Source organism: Myxine glutinosa, chromosome 12 (genome assembly GCF_964187855.1).
Source record: "Myxine glutinosa chromosome 12, kmMyxGlut1.1, whole genome shotgun sequence".
Taxonomy (NCBI): domain Eukaryota; kingdom Metazoa; phylum Chordata; class Myxini; order Myxiniformes; family Myxinidae; genus Myxine; species Myxine glutinosa.
The window spans coordinates 15,352,513-15,377,651 of record NC_136272.1 but is presented as its reverse complement, the minus strand read 5'-3'; the positions used below and the strand labels follow the sequence as shown (position 1 = coordinate 15,377,651).

The 25,139-nt window shown below is 46.0% G+C and overlaps 1 protein-coding gene across 4 annotated transcripts in view; it reads right to left on the bottom strand.

Moving 5' to 3' along the window:
• Positions 1 to 25,139, bottom strand: part of LOC137438178 (membrane-associated guanylate kinase, WW and PDZ domain-containing protein 1-like) — a 139,032-nt gene that overhangs the window by 49,097 nt on the left and 64,796 nt on the right. For all 4 annotated transcript variants that reach the window (XM_068133189.2, XM_068133190.2, XM_078766506.1 and 1 more), the window contains 3 exons: positions 22,426 to 22,688; positions 22,012 to 22,273; positions 20,331 to 20,359 (listed from right to left, as the gene is read on the bottom strand). In XM_068133189.2, coding sequence (XP_067989290.2) covers positions 20,331 to 20,359; positions 22,012 to 22,273; positions 22,426 to 22,688 — 554 coding nt within the window. The remainder of the gene's footprint in view (positions 1 to 20,330; positions 20,360 to 22,011; positions 22,274 to 22,425; positions 22,689 to 25,139) is intronic.

Sequence of the window (25,139 nt, the reverse complement as noted above, 5' to 3'; positions counted from 1 at the left end):
GCTCTGATGATTTTTCTGTCATGAACTACAGTTGTTTTCCTTGACCGACCTAGCCGTTGTCTATTGCTAAATACACTCGTGGTTTATTTCTCTTTCAAGATATAACAAATTGTTTTATTTTTATGCCCATTTTTTGTCCTACAGTTCTAATTAAATTATTCTGTTCTTTCAGCTTCCAAATTGCTTGCTTTTCTTTCATAGACAGTTCTCTTGTCTTCATGTTGGTTTATGCCTACTGACTCCAAAGGCAAAAGAAAAGGCTAAAACCAAGACAAGACATTCACAGCTCGTTTATGTGTGAACAATCAATGTAACAAGAAACACCTGCCAGACCTTTGTTCCAATACTTATGCTTACCTAAATAGGGAACTGAACATAAAAGTGCTATCGTTCTACAATGGTTAAACATATAAATATAGAAATACCAGGAAATAAAAGACGACTTTCTGTATTCTTTCCTGGTACTCATCTTTTGATCTCAAATCAAAATTTCTTGATTATATAGCAAAAATAAATTTCACTTCACTGGTCCAATACTTATGGAGGGTACTGTGTATATATATGTCTATGTATATGTCGATGTATATGCGAATGGTTCGATGGATGTGCGGAGTACCGTTGAGAGAGAGGAAGACAAATGATGAATTGCGAAAGATGATGGGAATAGAGCCTGTGATGGATGCTGTGAAGAGGAACAGGTTGAGATGGTTTGGTCATGTGTTGAGGAAGGATGAAAGTGACTGGTTGAGAAGAGTGATGGAAATTAATGTAGAAGGAAGTAGAGGACGGGGAAGACCGAGAAAGACTTGGCTAAAGACGGTGGAAGAAGAAATGCGGGCAAGGGGGTTAACAAGGAGAGATGCAGAAAATAGGGCAAAATTGAGAAGATTGTCATGGGGACCGCAAGGCTAACCCCCGCTCTAGCAGGGAAAATGGCCTTAAAATGCATGTTGTGTTGTTGTTGTATATGTCGATGTAACAGACTGGGCAAACAAATGGAACATGTCTTTCAATCCTGATAAATCTCACACTCTTACGATGTCTCTCCGAAAAGACCGACTGGAAAACCCTCCCATCCACTTTCTGAACAATCCTCTCCAAGAAGTTCTGTCACTCAAGCTTTTGGGTCTCACTATTTGCCATGATCTTTCCTGGGAAAACCACATTTCAAATCTGGCCTCCAAAGCCAGTCGCCGACTGGGCATCCTCCGTCGTGCGAAGTCCTTCCTTGGCACACCTGAGCTCCTCACCACATACAAGGCTTTCATCCGCAGCTCTATGGAATACTGCTCTCCCCTCTGGTCTGGTGCTCCTGCCTCACACCTAGCCCGTCTGCACGCTGTTGAAACCAAAGCGTTCAGAATCATTGGAATCTCCCGCGATGAAGCTAACTCCAAGGGCCTTTCACTCACTCACCGCAGGCAGGTTGGTGGTCTTTCCGTCTTCTACCGACTCCTCTCTGGCCTTGCCCCCCCAGCCCTCTCTGGGCTCTGTCCCCCAAATATTCCTACAGGTCGCACAAGATCTGCCTGCAACCCTCTTATGGTTAAACGGCCAAAATCAAGACTTTCTGCTCACTTTCACTCCTTCATTCCTCTTTTCTCCCGCCTCTGGAACAAACTCCCTCACTCTCTTCAATCCCACTGCACCCTCCAGGTCTTTAAAACAGCTGTTCACCACCATCTCTTATCCTCCCCCATCCAAAACCTTGATCTTTTCTACCCCCGCTAATTTCGGTCCCCTTGTATTTTATACCTCTCCCCCCCGCCCTGCCCCTCCCACGCCCCTGCCCCCAAGCCCTCTCCCTCCCACACTTCTCTCTGCTCTGAAATGTTGTGGTTGTGTGCTTCCCCTTCTCTCCCCATCTTGTCTTCCGCTCCCTCTTTTTGTGTGTTTTGTTTGTCTGGTTGATTTGTTTGTGAAATAAATGTTAGCTCTTTCACGAGCCTCGATTCAGTATACAAAAAAAAAAAAAAAAAAAAAAAAATGCATATATCTTCTAATATATAAAAGTCATTCTAACCACTCACTGAATGACTGATATTAATGTTCAGTACTTTCCGCGTGGCGTAGGAAGCTGAAATTTTGCGTGCCGATGGACATCAAACCCAATACACCAGGAAAAATCAAAGAACTGTCACAAAGCATCCGCAAATGAAAATATCCAAAAACAAGTGCAGCCTTTTGCTCACTGCAGGTGAGCGACCCGAGACCATGTATACAGTACAGTGGTAAGAATTACAATGTATTTACTGTAATAAAAATGTTTGTTTATACATAACTGTAAACTGTATTGTTTTATACAGTATATATATACAGTATATATAGACAGTATATATATATATATATATATATATATATATATATATATATATATATATATTGTTACGGACCGCGGATAAGATGTTGTGTTTGCCGAGCGGATAGCCCCGCGGCCGTACAGTTACCCCGACTAACCCGATTCCCGAAAGTTGGCCGGATCGCGCCACAGATATTCAATAGGGAAAAGACTAAGGCGACACGGGTGTGAAGAAGAAGCAGACAAAAAGGTTGGAAATACGAATATAATTTATTTGCTATTTACAGGCTCAAAATAACCAAGGAGAAGGAAGGATAATAAAATAAAATAGACAGAGGGACGGACCAGAAGGACACAGTGAAAATCGCTAGCTTATCCTATGCAGTCTTAATTAACCCAGGGACAGAACAAACAAGGACAGACTCACGCGGGGAATGATGATAGGACTGGCGGGAGATGGATGGCTGGAGGGAGAGGAAGGTCCACCAGTACTGCAGCACGATCGGCGTGTTTGGCAGCCGCCGTTCCTTCGCGGCCCCGCTCAAAACTGCCGTCCAGGCCCCAAGCTGCTGTATCTGAAGCTGCTGTGACTGCTGCTCCTGCTGCGTGGACGTCGCGTGCTTTGCCAGGACTCGTCTGGTCCAACCACACAACGGAACAACGTGCTTGCTTCTTGCCCAACTCTCTTGCTTGGTCCAACTTTGGCGAGCAAGGCGACGAATAGCAGGCTTTGGGCTTCCCTGGATGATCTCTTTTGGACAAGAATCGCTGCTGGATGATCTCCCTTGGACAAGAATCGCTGCTGGATGATCTCCCTTGGACAAGAATCACTGCTGGATGATATCCCTTTGACAAGAATCGCTGCTGGATGATCTCCCTTCTCTCTCAGGACCTTGCGCGCACGCTTTTTATAGCGCCTCCGGCGATCAAGCCGCCGGCCTTTAGGACACGCCCATCGGTGTGCTCACCTCGGCCCTGATTGGTCGGCACGGCCCTCTAGCTCCGCCCTTGATGACGATGGGCGGGCACACCTTTCTTCCCCGACCCGAGCACATGTTCAATGGTGGTTTTGGAGGGGATGTAATTGGCAATCTAGGCTTGGCAATGATGAAAGGGGAATGTGAAAGGAATCTACTCTATTTCTCTTGGTGCAATGGAGTGTCATCTTAATGGAAGACAAGGCCTTACCCTAATACACATAATAAAGATATAACAATTGAACAGGGGTATTCTATGATTGGCTAACGTGTATGCTTTATGGACTAATTATGGGACGCCCTTTGACCTTTACACAACACTGGAGGCAGGAGGGTCCAGAATCAAGCAATATTAATAAAACACACAATAAAAAAATACAATCCTCATATCCACAACACTGCCACCTCCTCCTCTTAGGCACGTCCCGGGCCTATAACTTTAACTTAGTGTGACACGTAGGTGTAATTCCCCCTACATTTAACCTGACCCTGAGTGCGACAGTTTTAAAACATAAATAAATATGTCCCGCTGCTCCATTGCACCCTACCTAACAGACTCACGCCCATAGCTAACCGAATTGCGGAATTGGTCTTCAAACTATACATTTACGGTGGGGATCATTATTTACAATGACTCTGCTTTTATTTACAAAACGAACCCAGGACCTGTGATTGTTCTTTTTGGGGGGAGACTGTCTGCTCTGCATCAACGTACCATGAAAGCACCCAAAACGCACCAACACACCCTCAAGCACCAATCGGTGCACAGTCATCACTGTCCATGAATAAAAATAAAAACAACAACCCCTAACCCTGCAGGTGGTCTCTTGCTCTTCGGCTCCCTCTGCTGGCTATTACTCTCTTCCTGATGTTGTCTTTCTTTCATTTTCTTACTGGCGGCCTATTGGTGGAAATAAAATGAAATGCACCCAACGTGTCCATTTTTATTTATTTATGGCCCACACTCACAGGGGCCGACTAGTGTGGTTCACCTGTGGGGCATCGGTGCCCTGTGGCCAAGGTCCGCCAGCAAGATTTCGGGCCTTCACGGCCGGTTCCAGCAGAGGGGCCATGCCCCAACCCATGGGGTCCATAAGTGGTGCTCGGCCACAGACATGTGGTCCATAATGTGGTGCATCGATGCAGACAGCTGGTTCTGGGAGTTCCGGGCGCACAATGGCGGACTCACGCACGCTCCCCTCGGCGCCCAGTGGCGCACAGGTCCTCATGTGGGAGACAAAGGGGGGGAGAGACAGATGAGCGAGGGGTAAGGTCACAAGGGTACACATCAATAAGGCAATGCAAGGCGAAGTGCGTACGGAGAGCGAAGTGAGAAAGCTCATCCCTACCGTACGTCACCCCCCCTGTCACCTACACTACCCTTGCCCTTACCCCATATTTACAAAATCTACACATTTACAAATTCGTCGCTAATGTCACGTCTTCCCCATATTTCCCCTATACCAAATTCGTCTCCACAATCCCTCTAACCAAAATTTGCCATCACCCAATTCATCATCAATCCTCATAAGGAGGAAGAGATGGAACATCAAGCACAATGTCACACCCACGTCATGATGCGTCTCACATTCCAAACATTTGCATCAAAAATAATAAAACAACCTGGCATGGTGTGGAGGTACGTCATCCCAGGTGAGTGGATGCAGATGGTGCGAGGAGACTTCAATCCTAACTATCCTCTAAATGACTTTAACACACTTTACACTACCCGGGGTCTTTCCCTGCCAAACCATTGGCAATCTTACTCTATGTGGTTTTAAAAACCAATTCCCATTGACCAAACTGTGGTGCTTCTCAATTTGGGGTCTCACTCCCCCGATTCATCTCCCTGTGCCCTTGCACAATTTCTGGGCTGGGTCGTGCAGCTCTCCCAGCAGGTCTACCCACCTGCACACCTCCACCACTGCAGTTGCCACCCGAGCTTACCTAGCTCCTCACCCTAACCTATCTAATTGGGGAAGGCCCCTCCTGGCTCTGTCACCCCTCGGTGCCCTCTGGCACTGGGCTACCCGGGTCCGTCCTCCGGATCCTCGTGCCCCATCCACAACAACTCTACCGGCTCCCAGAGCCCACCTGCGGCCTCACCTGGCCGACATCCTCACAGTGGTGGAGTGCCCAAACCAACTACACACACTAACAGGCTACACGCCCAGCCATTTCCACAACACTAATGCACCCATCCAAATACCATTCTTTCACCTCGCACCACAGATGCCAATATCCAACCACAATTTACCTGTACCCTCTACCAAACACTTACACTACCCTCCCCGGGTATTCGTGATGGGGGTCCATCCTTCCCCCATTCACACCTTCACACCATCCACTCCACTCCATAGTTTCCACCATACTCACTCCACAACCATCCATTCCAATACTCCAGATATTCCACACTACCATTTATTCCACACAACCATTCTCCATTCACCTGTTGTTGCACACCTGTGCAATCACACCTGGTGCCACCTGCACCCTCCTTCCTTCCTGGACCATTTGGTCAGCACAATACTCATCACCATCACTCACTCAAACACTGCTCCATACACCTGTTCAGTTGCACACCTGTGCAATCACACCTGTTCCTCACACACTTTTCACAATACGCTTCTGAATACACCTCCAACACTCACACGGCATCATCTAATCTACCTGTTGCCCTGCTAACTTAGTGCTCCCCGTCTTCCCTTTAAACTAAGCACATACCACGTCATTATCATCCACTCTAATCTACCTGCGTCCCCACTACAGGTATCATTGTCACTAACTAATCTTAACGTTACGTATTGTCATCTTCTCTAGATCCCTACACATTATCCAAACCCTCCCGGGCTAGTTTTCACTGCCATAAACCCCATAAATCTAGTGCTCCTTTGCCCCCGCTGTGAGAGATGGCAGAGTTGCCATCCCACCACATCGGGCATCTTTCACTACCAATTTGGCACATAAAATTTCAGCCAATCAAACTTTTTGCCAATCACTACCAATCGTCTGCCAATCCTCACTCTGCCAATCATCAAATTTTGTTTTTCTAATTTCAGGGCCAAAACACTATCCTCATCATCAGTCTTCTCACTAGTGCCTCTCGGTGCGCCAATTCACTTCTAAAGCTCGGCTTCGCAAAGCCGAGCAATGAATGCGGGTTGTTTGGTGCCGGCGGCTGGATACGTCCGGCACTCGGTGCAGGGAAGGAGGTTTACCCGGGCCGAGATCCCACGCACCACCTCGGCACGGAGCCATCCAATGGCCCGATCTCGACCTGCCGGAACGCCTCAACAAAAAGGGGTCGCCATGACGACCCTTCCTATCGGGCTGCCCGCTCCGCTTAGTGGAGCACGGACGCGGCCGTTCCGAGCAAGGCCCGGCGCGGATCTCGCACGGCGGTTCTTTCGAAACCGCCGTGGTTCGGATCCCCGCTGGTCCTCGCGGCACGCGAAGCTGCCCGGCGCGCACCGAGGGCCCGATTCGGCTATACGTCGCTCTAACCGCTAACCCGGTTACCGTCGATGCTTCACCTGCATGCTCACATGCATACGCTACCCCTTTCACCCTCACCGAGCTCAGTGCTCCAATGCCGCCCGTACACCCCGCGTACTTCGCTATTGCACTCGTTCTTTCGCTCATAGACTTGGTCACACACCTGACCACCGCACACCTTTGCACACACTCGTCGTTCGCACACCTCACCAACACACCTCTTCACGCCCCCTCCTCGGTCACCTCCTCTGTGACAACCACAGGTGTGCTCTCACTCGCACACCCAACCACGTGCCTCACGACCAGCTCCAGCGTGCATTCCCATACGCGTTCTACCATTCCAGGTGTGCATCCCTCCATTCCAGGTGTACATCCTCTCTCACCTGCCACAACCAACTCACGCTCCGTGTCACTCTTGCTACTTTCACCTCCACACTCGGTTGCGCACTCACCCTTACTTTTGACAGCGCACTCTTTCCTCATGCACCCCTCTGTTACACACCTTTCTCGCGCATCCTCTTGCGCACACTCTCCCGTTACACCTTCCGTAACACTCACCACAGGTGTACACTCTCTCGTTACATCCTCTGTAACACTCACCACAGGTGTGCATTCTTCCTTACTTTTGACAGCGCACTTTCCTCATGCACCTGTCCGTTACACACCTTTCTCACGCATCCTCTTGCGCACACTCTCTCATTACTCCCTCCGTAACACTCACCACAGGTGTACACTCTCTCGTTACATCCTCTGTAACACTCCCCACTACGCGCTTCCATGTGCTCCCTCACACACGCGCTACGACCGACTCACTCTCGACTGCACACTCACTCCTTGGCGCGCACTTTTTCCTCACACACCCCAGAGTCGGACATTCTCGCACACCTCCTCCTTCGCACACCGTACCTGTCGCACACTTCACCAACGGCCTCTCACGAACACCCGGATCCAAATCAACCCCCAAGCCGACTGAAGCTCCCCTCACATCATATGCATTTCCGAATATATCGCCACTCACCTTGGCACCTCGTCTCCGCACCTCCTTCGCCACCTGCAAACTCTTTATTTGGTTAGTGAGCACATATTCATGATTTGAACACAGACCTTGTACTTATTCCATCACCTCCTCCTGTATTTCTCTCTTAGTTTCTGTCCGTCTCTTCTTAATTTCACTCACCCCCTCTTCCACCTCCTTTAACTTTTGCTTCACCTCTTTTATCTCCCGGTGCGTCTCCTCAATCTCGTCCTCTAAGGCTACCTTGACCGTCTCTATGTGCGTCCTCACCTCCCGGTCCTTCGTCTCCATTACTTCTGTCACCTCGTCCAACATCGTTGTCAGTCCCTCACGTACCATCTGACATTGCCTCTGTGTCGCTATTAAGTCATTTTTAATGTCGTTTTGTGTCGCTTTTAACCCTCCGAGTACCGCAGTGTTCCTTTGAACCTGCTCCACTAACTCCGTCTGTCCCACCGTCAGCTGTTCCACCTCCTCCGTCAGGTCCTCTATGCCCCCTTGTAACTTTGCCGTCCCATTTCTCACCTCTTTTTCCATACGCTTCTCGCCTCGCTTTACCTCCTCGCGTACCCCCGAGACCTCCTCGCTTACACCTCGTCGTATCTCCTCCTTCATCTCCTCCATCTCTTTTGTGGATGCCGCCCTCATCTGTCCTAATTCATCCCTTTGAGCATCCAATTTACTTTCTAACCCGATTTTCACCTCCTCTATCTGGTTCCCCATCCGTTTGATTTCCCGGGTGGATTGCTCCCCTACTTCCCGCAATTTGTCGTCCATTGTGTTTTCTAACCCCCTTAACCCATCTTTCACCCCCTCTATCTGATTCTCCTGGGCAGCCATTCTATTTTCCACCCCCGTTAACCCATGTTTCACCCCTTCTATCCCATTGTCTAACCCCTCAAATTTCTTGTCTAACCCCTCAAATTTCTTGTCTAACCCCTCAAATTTCTTGTCTAACCCCTTAAAATTACTGTCTAACCCCTCAAATTTCATGTCTAACCCCTGAAATTTAGCTTCTAGCCGTTCCCCCCATTTCTCCCATTTTGCCCCCCATTTCGCCCCCCAATCGCTCACTATCAGCCCTCGCTTCGTCCCTCATTGCCCCCATTTGGCCCCTCAATCGCTCACTATCAGCCCTCGCTTCGTCCCTTAATTGCTTACCCATTTTGTCCATAAGGGCCCCCATTTGCAGCAAAAAAAGGTTCGAATCCACCGGCGGCGCTGCTACGGTCGCGGGCGCAGTCGCCGTAGCCATGTGCGAGGCGCCATTTTGCGCGCCCGTAACCTCGTGCGCCATTTTGCGCGCCTGAAACCTCCTCAACCACCTCCTCATTGCCCTCCTCCACATACATTTCCCCCAGGTCCTGGGTCGATTCTACCCCGTCTATCTCTCCCACCGACATCCCGTCGCCTTGACCAGCCATGGCGCGATTTCAAAATTCGGGTTTTGTAAAACAAAACAAATTTCGGCCGCTCCAAATTTTGACCAAATTTTTTCTTGATGTTTTAAAAATTTGGTTTGGGCCTCGTATCTCACTCCCAGACACCAATTGTTACGGACCGCGGATAAGATGTTGTGTTTGCCGAGCGGATGGCCCCGTGGCCGTACAGTTACCCCGACTAACCCGATTCCCGAACGTTGGCCGGATCGCGCCACAGATATTCAATAGGGAAAAGACTAAGGCGATACGGATGTGAAGAAGAAGCAGACAAAAAGGTTGGAAATACGAATATAATTTATTTGCTATTTACAGGCTCAAAATAACCAACGAGAAGGAAGGATAATAAAATAAAATAGACAGAGGGACGGACCAGAAGGACACATTGAAAATCGCTAGCTTATCCTATGCAGTCTTAATTAACCCAGGGACAGAACAAACAAGGACAGACTCACGCGGGGAATGATGATAGGACTGGCGGGAGATGGATGGCTGGAGGGAGAGGAAGGTCCACCGGTACTGCAGCACGATCGGCGCGTTTGGCAGCCGCCGTTCCTTCGCGGCCCCGCTCAAAACTGCCGTCCAGGCCCCAAGCTGCTGTATCTGAAGCTGCTGTGACTGCTGCTCCTGCTGCGTGGACGTCGCGTGCTTTGCCAGGACTCGTCTGGTCCAACCACACAACGGAACAACGTGCTTACTTCTTGCCCAACTCTCTTGCTTGGTCCAACTTTGGCGAGCAAGGCGACGAATAGCAGGCTTTGTGCTTCCCTGGATGATCTCTTTTGGACAAGAATCGCTGCTGGATGATCTCCCTTCGACAAGAATCGCTGCTGGATGATCTCCCTTCTCTCTCAGGACCTTGCGCGCGCGCTTTTTATGGCGCCTCCGGCGATCAAGCCGCCGGCCTTTAGGACACGCCCATCGGTGTGCTCACCTCGGCCCTGATTGGTCGGCACGGCCCTCTAGCTCCGCCCTTGATGACGATGGGCGGGCACACCTTTCTTCCCCGACCCGAGCACATGTTCAATGGTGGTTTTGGAGGGGATGTAATTGGCAATCTAGGCTTGGCAATGATGAAAGGGGAATGTGAAAGGAATCTACTCTATTTCTCTTGGTGCAATGGAGTGTCATCTTAATGGAAGACAAGGCCTTACCCTAATACACATAATAAAGATATAACTATTGAACAGGGGTATTCTATGATTGGCTAACGTGTATGCTTTATGGACTAATTATGGGACGCCCTTTGACCTTTACACAACACTGGAGGCAGGAGGGTCCAGAATCAAGCAATATTAATAAAACACACAATAAAAAAATACAATCCTCATATCCACAACAATATATATATATATATATATATATATATATATATATATATATATATATATATATATATATATATATATATATATATATATATATATATATATATATATATATATATATATATATATATATATACATATATATACATATATATATATATATATATATATACATATATATATATATATACATATATATATATATACATATACTGTATATATATATATACATATATATATATATACATATATATATATATATATATATATATATATATATATATATACATATATATATATAATATATACATATATATATATATACATATATATATATATATATATATATATATATTTGACAAAGACATATATATATACACACAAATTTCCGTCAGGGAATATACTCAAGTTTGAGTGTTTTCCCGTTCGTTTCTTTGTCAAATTTCCGCTGCGTATTTTGTTGTGTATGTGTTATTGTGTGTTTCTATTTGGTTTTGGTTTTGTAGTTGTTGGTGTGTAATTAGTCGTTTCTTTGTTCGCGCCTCGTGCGCCTGGTGCGGCCTGGTGTCTCGTGCGGCCTCCTCGTCTCGACTTGTGCCCCGCCCCCTATATCTCGTTTTTCTTTCACCTCTGCTCCTGCTTTCTCAAATCCACGTTCTCACTTAGAGACTTTTCCCAGTGTGTACCCTGGATAAAAATAGGTACGCCGTATCCCTGCGTGTCGTAAGAGGCGACTAAGAGGGTTGGCGTCAGGAAGGGCATCCGGCCATAAAAACATTGCCTCAAAAAGAGAACCATGACAATTACAACTACATGTGGGCAGGGTACAGCCCGAAGTGGAGATCGGTTTCTGAGGTTTGGGACATGGAATGTAGGGACAATGACAGGGAGATCAGGAGAAGTGGTGGAAGTATTGGTCAGAAGAAGAGTGGACATATGTTGTGTGCAAGAGACGAGATGGAAGGGAAGTGGTGTGAGAATGGTGAAGGGTCGGCAGGGACAAAAATACAAGTTTGTGTGGCAAGGGTGCCTGGAGGGCGTGAATGGTGTTGGTGTCCTGTTTTCTGAGGAGTTTGTAGACAGTGTGGTGAGTGTGACGAGAGTGATTGATAGGTTGATGATGGTGAAAATGATGATTGTAAAGCTCTTGGTGAACGTCATCTCGGGATATGCTCCGCAGGTTGGTCGAAGCGATAATAATAATAATAATAATGCATTTATTTTATATAGCGCTTTTCAGGAAGCCCAAAGACGCTTTGACAGAGTGCAAAACATAATGCATAGCAAAACATAAAAACAATTGCAAAAAAAGAAGAATCAATAGGGAAATATTCAAAGCACAAAGGAGGGAGAAGGAGAGGAGATAGTCAGGGGTTAGATGCTGTGGGTTAAATGTTGAATGCAGTGTTGAACAGGTGGGTCTTGAGTGATGTTTTGAATGTGGTGAGTGAGGAGGGGTCTCTGATGGTGTGAGGTAGCGAGTTCCAGAGGGTGGGAGCAGCGATGGAGAAGGCCCTGTCCCCCCAGGATCTAAATTTGGTCCGGATGGGGGGGGGGTCAGGAGGTTGGTACCAGCAGAGCGGAGGTTGCGGGTGGGAGTGTGTCTGGAGAGGAGGTCAGCCAGGTAGGATGGGGCCAGGTTATGGAGGGCTTTGTAGGTCAAGAGGAGGATTTTGTACTGGATTCTCTGGGAGATGGGGAGCCAGTGAAGCTTGTAAAGGACGGGGGTGATGTGGTCACGGGTCCGGGAATGGGTGAGTAGACGGGCAGCGGAGTTCTGAATGTATTGGAGTTTATTGGTGATTGTTGAGGGTGAACCATAAAGGAGGCTATTGCAGTAGTCCAGACGGGAGGTGATGAAGGCGTGGATGAGGGTTTCTGCAGCCACGGAGGAGAGGGATGGACGGAGACGGGCGATGTTTTTCAGGTGAAAGAAGGCTGTCTTTGTGATCTGTTTAGTGTATTTGTCGAAGGCGAGGGTTTGTGCGATAGAGAAGTGGACAAGATGAAGAGGAGGACAAGTTCTGGTGTGCGATAGAGAAGCTGATGGAAAACGTGAAAGATGAGGAAGTTGTTGTGGTAGGAGGAGACCTAAATGGACATGTGGGAAGGAGTATGGATGGTTTTGACGGAGTTCATGGGGGTTACGGATATGGTGTGAGAAATGGAGAAGGTGAAAGGATTTTGGAGTTTGCTGATGGAGCTGATTTGTTGATTTGTAATACTCAATTCCAGAAAGAGGATAATAAGCTTGTTACATACACGTCAGGTGGGTCGACGACAACCGTTGACTACTTGATGGTGCGTAGGCGAGATAGGGGGCACCTCCGAGACACAAAGGTGATCCCGGGGGAGGAGGCTGTTTCACAGCACCACTTGGTTGTCTGCGACGTAAGGGTGAAAGGTGCGAGGAGAGCTCGGCGGGTGAAGTACCAACCGAGAATGAAGGTGTGGAGGTTGAAAGAGGTGACAGTGAAGGAGGCATTAAAAGAGAGGCTGAGTAGGGTAGAGGATGATGTGGTTGAGCTTGAAAGTGGTTGGATGTCAATGAAAGCTAGTCTGTTGGGAGCCGTTGGTGAGGTATGTGGATGGACAAAAGGACCACCGAGGCACTCGGAAACATGGTGGTGGGATGATGAAGTTGGAAAGAGGATTGACGAGAAGAGGAAGAAGTTCAAGGAGTGGCAGAAGGCGAAGGGTACGGGAGCAGAAACAGCAGAGCATGAAAGTTATAAGGCAGCCAGGAAGGCTGCTTAGAAAGAGGTAGCAAAGGCGCAGGAGGCATGTAGGAAAATGTTCGGAGAACGCTTGGATTCGGAAGAGGGTCAGAAAGCAGTATTCAGGATTGCAAAGCAGATAGCGAAAGAGAGGTGTGATGTGATGGGGGTGAGTTGCTTGAAGGATGAAGTGGGACAAATCGTTGTCGACCCAGATGGAATTAAAGGAAGATGGAAAAGATATATGGAAATGCTGTTGAATACAGAGAATGAATGGGATGGCAACATAGAGAGTAACCCAGTTTTAGGACCGGCAGAGAAGATAACTGAGAAGGAAGTTGAGGAAGCGATAAAAGCAATGAAGGGTAGAAAAGCGGGAGGGCCGACGGGAGTTGTGGGAGATATGTTGAAGGCAGCAGGAAGTTGGGGTGTGAAGAGAATGACAGAGATCTGTAATCTGGTGGTGAAAGAAGGCCGCATTCCAGTGGCTTGGGAACTGAGTACCCTCGTCCCTCTATACAAGGGGAAAGGTGACCCTCTGGAGTGTGGCTCGTACCGAGCGATAAAGTTATTGGAGCATGGAATGAAGGTATTGGAAAGGGTGTTGGAGAGGAGGATAAGGAAGAAAGTGAAGATCGACGAAATGCAGTTTGGATTTATGCCAGGAAGAGGAACGACAGACGCGCTTTTCATTGTGAGGCAGTTGCAGGAGAAGTACATGGAGAAGAGGAAGAAGTTGTTTCTTGGGTTTGTTGATCTGGAGAAAGCATTCGATCGGGTTCCACGCAAAGTATTGACATGGGCATTGAGGAAGTTAGGAGTGGAGGAATGGTTGATCAGAGTAGTGATGGCAATGTACAAAAGAGCGCGCACAGCTGTAAGGACGAAGGACGGGAACAGTGGTGAGTTTGAGGTGAAGGTGGGAGTGCATCAGGGGTCGGTACTAAGTCCACTCCTATTTGTAGCTGTGATGGAGGTGCTGGCTCAGAACGTAAAGGAGGGTTTACCGTGGGAGTTGTTGTATGCAGATGATCTGGTGTTGATTGCGGAAAGTATGGATGGACTGAAGGAAAAGATGAACACGTGGAAGGAATGTATGGAGACAAAAGGTCTGAAGGTGAATATCGGAAAGACGAAGGTGATGGCAAGTGGTAAAGTATGTGGTGAGGTGGAAAGAACTGGGAAGTGGCCCTGTGCTGTGTGTAGGAAGGGTGTCGGAGTGAACTCCATTCAGTGTACAACGTGCGCTGAGTGGGTTCATCAAAAATGTAGTGGTCTGAGAGGGTCATTAACCAGTGTGGCAAATACATTCAAATGTAAGGTGTGCACAGAGGGAGCTGCAGATGGAGGAAATGTTGAGTTGGATCTTGGAGACGGCGTGAAGCTGGAAGGTGTGAAAACATTTTGCTACCTCGGAGACATGCTGAATGGAGAAGGTGGATCAGACTCGGCAACGGTTGCTCGAGTGAGATGTGCATGGAAGAAGTTTCGGGAATTGAGTGGCGTGCTGATGATGAGGGGAGTGTCGTTGAAGCTGAAGGGAAAGGTGTATGCTGCATGTGTGAGAAGTGTTATGATTTATGGGAGCGAGACATGGGTAATGAACGTAGAGCAGCAACGAAGGTTGGAAAGGGTGGAAATGCGAATGGTTCGACGGATGTGCGGAGTATCGTTGAGAGAGAGGAAGACAAATGATGAATTGCGAAAGATGATGGGAATAAGCCTGTGATTAATGCTGTGAAGAGGAACAGGTTGAGATGGTTTGGTCATGTGTTGAGGAAGGATGAAAGTGACTGGTTGAGAAGAGTGATGGAAATGAATGTAGAAGGAAGTAGAAGACGGGGAAGACCGAGAAAGACTTGGCTAAAGATGGTGGAAGAAGAAATGCGGGCAAGGGGGTTAACAAGGAGAGATGCAGAAAATAGGGCAAAATGGAGAAGATTGTCATGGGGACCGCAAGGCTAACCCCCGCTCTAGCAGGGAAAATGGCCTTTAAAATGCATGTTGTTGTTGTTGTATATATATACACACACATGTATTTTAAGAACCTCTCCCCATTCAAAAGATCAATTGTTATCCTTGGATTATTTCATCCTCAACTGCAGGGGGAAACTGGGACACGTTGGGTTACATGATGCATGCATCGGAACATCCCCGCAAACAGCTATTCTCGGAGAATGATACTATGTGCCAACGCATTGGCACTTAACACAATTGGCCAGGAATAGCTGATAACGTTGACATCTCACTACACCTCAGTTTCCCCTTCGAGAGTTAGCTAATTTCGAACATTGAAAATTGATTTAAATACATCACCGAAGTTTTAACGAGGGGCTGAAAGATAAGTCTATTAAAACTCAAGACATGTGTGGCTTAAAACTCAGTCTAAGAATTACGATGAAAGGACTTCGACCATTATACCACCAGATAATATATGGATTCTTACTTCATACTTTGTTAACTTCACCAACAAAGGAGGACGGAAGTTATGCTTTCACCCCTGTTTGTCTTTCTGTGAGCAGGATATCTCAAAAAGTTATGGATATATTTGGACGAAACTTGATGGACAGGTTGAGTGTGTGACAAGGACCAATTGATTCAATTTTGGTGAAGATCCAGATACGGATCCAGAGTTTTAAAAAACTTTTTATGAAGTGATTCTTCACAATTAAGAACATACGTCAAAATGATGTGTAGCATGATTTCTCAAAAAGTTATGGACGAGTTATGACAAAACTTGTTGGATGAGTTGGTTAGGTGACAAGAACAAGCCGATTAGATTTTGGTTAAGGTCTGAATCCAGATCCGGCCCATCAGTGGATACAAAACATAAACTGTTCAGCCTGGTGGGGGTATGCTCTCTCCCAAGTGCCGTTCTAGTTTATACTGTACCCATTTTTTTTTAAATCACCAGGAACATAGTTCCGGGGAGCTTATGGGACGGCGTCGTCCGTCCGTCAGTCTGTAAACAATTGTGACTTCTTCTCCGAAATTGCTGATGGGATTGTGACCAAACTTGGCTAAAATGGTATGTTGCAACTCAAGTTTGTTCATGGCATTTGATACGGATTCGTCACTTCCGTTGTTGTGGTTTTGCATCCACTGTAAATATTTCTGATTCCATGCACTATTATTGTGTTCAAAAGGTTTATGGTTCATGAACTTAAACTGGTGTCAAAAGGTAAAAAAAGTTCATGTTAAAAGGGAACAGGAAACCGGATCGGGAACCAGACGACGAAGAAGAGGCAGAGGAAGAGGAAAAAGAGGGCGGAGCGAAAAGTCGGAGAAGAAGCTGGTTGCTTTGCAGTCGGGATCGAACGTTGTCGAGCAAGAGTCACGTACTTTGGATTTCCTGGGAAAAAGGAATTCCTGCGATAAAGTTGCTATCGCTGTGACTGATTATCCTGCATGTCAGGTTTGGCGTTAGATTCCGAAGAATCATCGCCGGGTCGTTGCGACTCGAGGACGAGCCGTCGGCCATTTTGACTCGCGTGCTTCGCGCGTCGAGGAGACTTTCCTTGCTTCGTCAACCATTTCCACCGTTTTCAGACATATCTGTGGCGTGTGTGTGCACCGAGGCTTTTGACGATTCCTTTGCGGCTCGCCGACGGTGAACAGTGAAAGTTCATACCTGGAGGGCGCCTTTGGATTTCCCAGTCGCTGTGAGTGCGCCTTTGTGCCGCTGCAACCGCGTGACCCTTTTCTCCGGTTTGGCCGCGTGCGCCGTTGTGCCGTTTTGTGCGGCGTGACTGTGCCTGTCATCCGAACGGGATTCTGGTCTCGATCGGGCATCGTTCTGTCGATCGCTGGAGCGAATCAACTTTGGGCTTGAAGCCGGGAATAAGAGACATTGGGGATGTTCGTGTTTCACTCACTTGGAGCACAGTGAGTTCTATATTACCAAAACTGATGGTACTGTTACGGAGTCGTCACTTCCGTTGTTGTGGTTTTCACCCACTTGACATATTTCTGATATTATGTACTATTATTATCTTCAAAAGGTTTAATATTCATGAACAGTTATCAAAAGTTAAAAAGGTTAACTTTCAATGATACAGGAAACCGAACCGGAAGACGAGGGAAAAGAAGAGGAAGAGGCATGGCGAGAAAAGTCGGACAAGACGCATGATGTCGAGCTCCGTAGCGAGCATTGTCTAACGAAGGTCGCGAGGGAATTTTGAGTTCCTTGAAAGGACATCCTGCGATAGGTATTATCGCTGGGATTGAGAAATCTGCATAGTCAGGTTTAGGCTGAGATTCCGACGAATCCTTGCCTGGCCACATCGACTCAAGCAAGAGCCGTCGGCCATTTTGAACCTCGTGCCTCGTTCGCCGACAAAGGTTTTGCTAGGCGTCAGCTCTTCTCAACATCCTATCGTTTGTCGGGGATGTGTGTGCGCGACCGCTTCGTCTGCAATTACGTTGCGGTTTGCTGAGTGAGCTGTGAACGTGCTCCTCTAGAGGGTGCCTTTTTACAGTTTCGGCTGTGTGACTGCCATTGCCATCTGTACGAGATTCGGGTCTCGACTGGACAGCGGGATTCGGGTTTCGACTGGACCTCGGTCTAGCGATCGCTGGAGCGAATCAACTTCGCCTTGGAGAAGGTTATAGAGACATTGAGGAGTGTCCTTTTTCACTCACTTGGAGCGCAGTGAGTTATCTGACTTTAGTTGATGGTGCCATTCTAAGATATATATAGAGTGCACTCTGGATTGCTATTGGTTGTACCGTTATTCTTGTGTGTGGTGTTTAATACAACATTTGCTCGTTTAAAATCATTGGTGTGGTTTCACTGTTGATTTCTAACACAGAATAACATATTTTTCTGCCGTGGCTCCTCTCGGGGTTCGGAGGTATACCGAGACCAGGCGGTCGGGGAGGAACACATAACAGTACCATCATAGGACATATTGATTGTACTTTTGAAGACTATTGTTGTTGTACTGTTATTCTTGTGTGATCTTAATACAATATTTGTTTGTGAGTAACAATTGAGGTGGCTTCTCCATCGATCTTTGACGTACAGAATAACACATTTTTCTGCCGTGACTCCTCTCGGGGCTTGGAGGTACATCGTGACCAGGGGGTCGGGGAGGAGCACGTAACACATTATATACAGTAGAATATAAAAATCGGTGTGTCTAAGAGGATATAGGGGGGTAGGGGGAGTAGGGAATTGGGGGAGGAGGGAGGGTTTCTCAATAAATAGGTATTTGCTTTCTTCTCAGAAACTACACATGCAGTTCTGATGAAATTTGAAATTCTTTCTTCTCAGAAACTACACATGCAGTTCTGATGAAATTTGAAATTCTTTCTTCTCAGTAACTACACATGCAGTTCTGATGAAATTTGAAATTCTTTCTTCTCAGAAACTACACATGCAGTTCTGATGAAATTTGACCACAATATTCCGTTCATCGTATTTTCTCTCCTTTCCGAAAATATACAATTCTGATGAAACTTGATCACGACCCACATCACTTGATCACGATGTACCAAAGTTTGTTCACGGCTTTAGAAAAATCGGGGTCTATGGGGGTCTACATGGGGGTGAGGGTGTGTTGCCCCCTCCCCCTCCCCCACCCACCCCCCCAGAATAGTTATAAATTTATTTGTTTGTTTAAAGTCTTATGATTACATTAGTATGATTGAATATGCTGCCCTGTCTTCTAGCAACCATTGAAATTGGTTTAAAATACCGTGATACTATTTAAAATACCTTTAGTCAGTGTGGTGTACTACTTTGTTCTACCAGGTGAACGCCCAGGGGTATTGCCCCTATTTTTCATATCTTTATTTGATCAATTTCATTTTGTGTTTAAAACAAAGAAAAACATTGTAATCTTAATTCAGTTTGCTATTCATTGACACACATTCCACCTAATATTTGCACTACCCTATAGTGACCGGTAACTGTATTGAAGGCCTAATACACTTGCACTTCACATCCCCCAGAGTAAAAACAAAGTTCAAAATACCGGTATGTAAAACTTTCATACAAATTGATGTGATGAATCATACATCCAAATGAATATGAATGTGGTTGCTATATGTGGTTGCTATATGAATCATAGATTCATTTGTAACTCCTCACCAGTACAGCCATTTACTATCGCAATCGTTTTACATCATCTCACTGGATTAACCCATTTTTATTTTACTGTGGATCTATCTATTCATTTTTACAATGAGCGCATGGAGATTGGATGCATTGGAAAATGTTTTCTTTCATCATATGGCCTGGCAGGATAGCTTAGAGGTACGCACACTCGCCTCTGAGTCGTCTAGCCTGGGTTCAAATCCCGACCCAGCTATAAACTGGACTGTGGTCCCGGTGTTTCGGAGGCAGCATGATTCATCAATGAGTGTGGTGTCCATCAGATGGATGTAAAACTCAGCTTCCTGTCTGCCAGAGTTAGTTGGTGGATGTTAGAGATCCCACGGTGTCTTTCGCGTCGAGTAGGCGAGATGTCACTGGCACCCTGAACAAATTACAAATTCCTGCCATGGCTTCGGAGTGGCAACCCTCCCGGGATTGTAAACCCGCTAAGAAACTGCTTCAGCAGAACCGGCGCTCTGTACGGAGCATGGCACATGAATTAATTTCATCATATCGTACTGTAATTCACCAAATGTCTGTCTGTCTGTCCGTCTGATCCCAGGTACCGCAAAAACGGCTGAACCGATCGCAACGAAATTTTGGTTGGGTAATCCTGGGACCCCCTGGAGTAAAATAGGCTATATTGGTTTTTTCCAATTTTCTTCCAATTTTTCCAATTTTCCAATTTTTCCAAACACGATGGAATAATATTTACCGATATGAACAGTGATGTGGCTTTTATTGAAATTCTACAAATACTGTTTAGATTTTGATGATTTGCGTGTGATACGATTTAACGGATGTTTATATAAATCGTTTAAATTTAAAAAAGCCTTCAATATCTGATATTTTGCCTTTTCATTTGGGCCTCACAATTGAAGCCCCGCCCGTAGTGCGGGTACCGTTGCTAGTCAGTACAATTCAAGACAGGTTCAGAAATACACTATAAACATTACTCACCATTTGGGGAATATTTTGGAAATCAAAGTCTGCAAAACAGAATATTAAGAATAAGTCTGCACAGTATATACATTGCAGGTTGCTGCATTGAAATTTTTTTCGGCAACCACTAGGTTGTTATAAAATATCTAGGAAAACAAAATCATCCAAAATTTGATGCATTTCGGAATTTGCTACTTGGGAGTGTTGTCATTTACTTTAAACCCTGGCAACGGTCCTTCGATGGATCGATTCACAATGGCAAAAAAATCATCCAAAATTTGATGCATTTCGGAATTTGCTACTTGGGAGTGTTGTCATTTACTTTAAACCCTGGCAACGGTCCTTCGATGAATCGATTCACAATGGCAGGCGAGAGTCTTTCAACTGTGAGTTTGTTCAATCAGACAGTAACTCGAGACCAACCCTTCCCCACAAGTTTCAGCACAAATTCAACTCCTTCAGCAAAGCATCCAGCCAATAATAACAGGACACCGTCATATTAACACCAAAATGCTGTTGCAATAACATCCAGGAAATCCCATATGCCTAATATATACATGTATACGTGTTATTACATTTCTCTTGAATGTCACTTTTATCAATAACAAGCAAGTACAGCTATCAAAAATTTAATTTAGCTACCCCTTACAAAGTTTTAAACCAATAGCTTGATGTTTGTGATAAAATAGGCAGGTGATAGATTGCACTGCAGTTTGCTTTGAGATTCTGCACCCAGGATTATTCCATCTATATGAGATCAAATAAAAATTCCCAGGATAATTCCAGCTATATGAGACCAAATGAAAATTCCCAGGATAATTCCAGCTAAATGAGACCAAATGAAAATTCCCATCATAATTCCAGCTATACGAGTCCAAATGAAAATTCCCTGGATAATTCCAGCTATACGAATCCAAATGAAAATTCCCATGATAATTCCAGCTATATGAGACCAAATGAAAATTCCCATGATAATTCCAGCTAAATGAGACCAAATGAATATTCCCATGATAATTCCAGCTATACGAGTCCAAATGAAAATTCCCAGGATAATTCCAGCTATACGAGTCCAAATGAAAATTCCCATGATAATTCCAGCTATATGAGACCAAATGAAAATTCCAAGGATAATTCCAGCTATGCGAGTCCAAATGAAAATTCCCATGATAATTCCAGCTATATGAGACCAAATGAAAATTCCCAGGATAATTCCAGCTATATGAGACCAAATGAAAATTCCCATGATAATTCCAGCTATACGAGTCCAAATGAAAATTCCCAGGATAATTCCAGCTATATGAGTCCAAATGAAAATTCCCATGATAATTCCAGCTATATGAGACCAAATGAAAATTCCCAGGATAATTCCAGCTATATGAGACCAAATGAAAATTTCCAGGATAATTCCAGCTATATGAAACCAAATGAAAATTTCCAGGATAATTCCAGCTATATGAGACCAAATGAAAATTCCCAGGATAATTGCAGCTATATGAGACCAAATGAAAATTCCCAAGATAATTCCAGCTATATGAGACCAAATGAAAATTCCCAGGATAATTCCAGCTGTATGAGACCAAATGAAAATTTCCAGGATAATTCCAGCTATATGAGACCAAATGAAAATTCCCAGGATAATTCCAGAAAACACCATATATTTGCTGGAACAAGTGCACCAAATGAAACCCGAGCGACTAACCTGTTCGCCGAATAAGAAGGGTGACCTGTGCACCGACGGAGAAGCCCTTAAGCAGGTGCACGACCTGTGCGTGGCTGAGGTCACCAAGGGGTTCACGGTCGAGCTCCAGCAAGATGTCGCCCACACATAGGCCTGGACACCGCTGCCGATCCGTCACACCACGCACGTATTGGCCCTTTGGTCCGTCAGCGATTGTGAACCCGAATCCAGATGCCCCCTTGAGAGCGCGTATAGTCATAAGCTCAACGTGTGATAACAGAGCCTGCCGAATGGGTCACACGGGCTTACTTCGCACATCAGGTTGACAGGTCAGCACTTCCTTCCTTCACATTTTTATGATCCTAAGGAAAATCAAGTAAAAAAAAAAAAAATGACAATATGCAAAAGGTATGTATAAAGATAGCAAAAATGCACCTGCTGGCTTCCTGTCTTCAGGCTGCGTTCAGACAAGCTGGATTCGGAGCTCCAATGCCCATTTTCCTCCATCGACTGGTTGCTGATAGCCACAGACTTGATAAGTTTTGTGTTTGGATCGTCACAGTCATCCAGCAAAGGGTAGCCCCGACAGAGCTCCAGCCGGACGTGATGTCCAATAGGGATGCTCTTCAATAGCTCCACAACCTCAACGTGAGTATATCCCAAAACAACGTGATCATCGATTTGCACAATCACGTCTCCTGTAAACAACAGTTTATACAATAATTGAACCATGAAGCCCTAGAACTGAAGAAAAAATGCCAGGAGCCTTAGATAAGCTCCTCAATGACGCTTAGACACTAGAGCAATGTAACTCACGGGGTTTTCACTCCTAAAACTACAAAATGTAAATTATTCTATCGTCTACAAGCTCAGAAAGCAACAGACAACAAAGCTGGTAAAGTTAAACGTTTTACGCTAAATAAAGAAACACGGAGCATTTTGGAGCAGCCTTTCACATGATGATACGATGAGTATACTGAGGGATTTATATGACGTTTTGAGTCATGTTGGTACTCATTACTCACAATTGATCAGTAAAATGGCAGGTTATTTGGTTCACCCTCACATAATTGAAGAATGAGCCCCACTACAATAAACTATACAATAATTTAGATAAAAGCTCAAAGCCAATCACAAATCCATGATGCTCAAAAATACCTCAATTAGGAAAGACTTGATGGCAGTTGGGCTCTGGAGACAAAAACTGAGTTTGGATACTGAGCTGTGAGAGGCGCACAGGCAGACATTTTGAGAGCGACATACAGGCAGACAATTTGCCAATCTGATGGGACAGGAGTTGGCATCTGGAACCTCTGTCAGTTCACCACTCTGTTGCTTATCTGAGCCTTTTCGATAGAAATTTTCACGGAACGTGCTCTCAGGGTCCCTCAGGTTGTTCCACCTGAGCATACTCTTAGTTATACCACGAGTTTAGCAGTTTCTTCCAATTTATACACTGTCTTTGTCCCAAGGAGTAAGACTATGCGGTCCTCTTCAAGGTTTTTCCTCACAAACTGCATCACCTTAGAACTCTATCCTGCTTCCACCTAAATCATAACCTACCTCAGTTAAAGAGGATTGTAAATACATTACTTGTTTCTGTTTTGTATATATATAGATACTGTATGTATATATTGTCGCGTCGCCGGTGATTAAGATCGTGAGTGGCAGATAGCCAAGCATTGCTTTACTCCGAGGCATATTTTGAAACTTGGCGGGATTATCTTTGGCGCGCGCGGGAGAGGCCCCAAGCCTTATCTAGTCGGACGGCCACCACGGGGGTTATTACTCGACCCACAAACACAAATATGAGACAAGCAAAATTCACAATACAAGTATGAAATGCCAAAAATAAAGGATTTAATGAAAATGAATGCAAAGACAATAAAAACGAAAGGTAAAGTAAACTAATCCCGATATTGAGACGTCTCCATTCAGACTCATATACAAACAAGGGAATTAAAAAAAAAAAAAAAACCACCTTTAGAGGCCATTTTTCCCCGCAAAGCGGGGGTTGGCCTTTTTCGGGAACCGTGGTAGTTGTTGTTTTTCGGTCCCCTTTTTGAAGCAATGTTTTACGGCCGGATGCCCTTCCTGACGCCAACCCTTTTTGCCGCCTTTAACGACAAGCAGGGAATTACCAGTGAACTGGTACTCAATTAGCCGACCTCGGAAGGATGACAGGCTGAGTCAACCCCCCTGGCGTTAATTCAGCGATCGACCGGGATTCGAACCCAGGATCCTTGGATCCTAAGCTGACACCCTAGCCGCTAGCCCAACACCAGGGTTACAAACAAGGGAATGATGAAATAAAAATAAATGGTTTTGTTTCAAGCCGGTCGGCACTTAGCGTTGCGTCCTCAAAAGGCTGGTAGGACTTGCTGGTCGTCGAACCAGAGTCACCACATGGGAAGCGCACAAGATGGCATGGAATTGCGCCCATAGCCAGCCGCCGGCGTGAGGCAAGCAGGCAGGATACTTCTTTGTTTCCATCGCGACCTCCCCCGTCTCCGAAGAGCACCACCGTCAACCAACACCCCCTCCTCCAACGTTGCAAAAGTTCCAAAAATCCGACACGTCTCCTCACCAGCGCACCCAAGACAACAGCACCCACTCGAGCCGAGAGCCAGAACGAGAGAGAGCGAGGGAGAACCCCCCTTTGTCCCTCGCTGACATCACTCCCCGACCAATCCTGACGTCCCATTACATCAGCCCATGGCCATGACCAATCGTTGTCCTTGGGGCGGGGCCTCACGGCCTTGCTTGACGCCCAATGACGAAGGTCGAGGCGTGGCCTCCCCATCACGAGTCGTCAGGGGCGGAATCTAATCTCTGTTCGGGAATGTTCTGATGACGTCGGGGTTTACTTGGCGATTGGAAAATGTGCTGGGTTTCTGTTGGGCTTGTTGGTGTTGTTGTAGCAATGTGCTGATTGCATGGCTTGCCGAGTGAAATTTATAAGAACAAAGGGAAAGTTACAGGAGGTGTCACTGGGGATTATTAACCATAAGCCCTATTTAACTGGCACAAAACCACCCTCCTTATCCTCTTGGTAAGCCGTGACATAACACGCGCGTTTGGACCCGGAAACAGAATTATGATGCGGCGCGTTACGTCACGGCTTACCAAGAGGATAACAAGACAGGAAG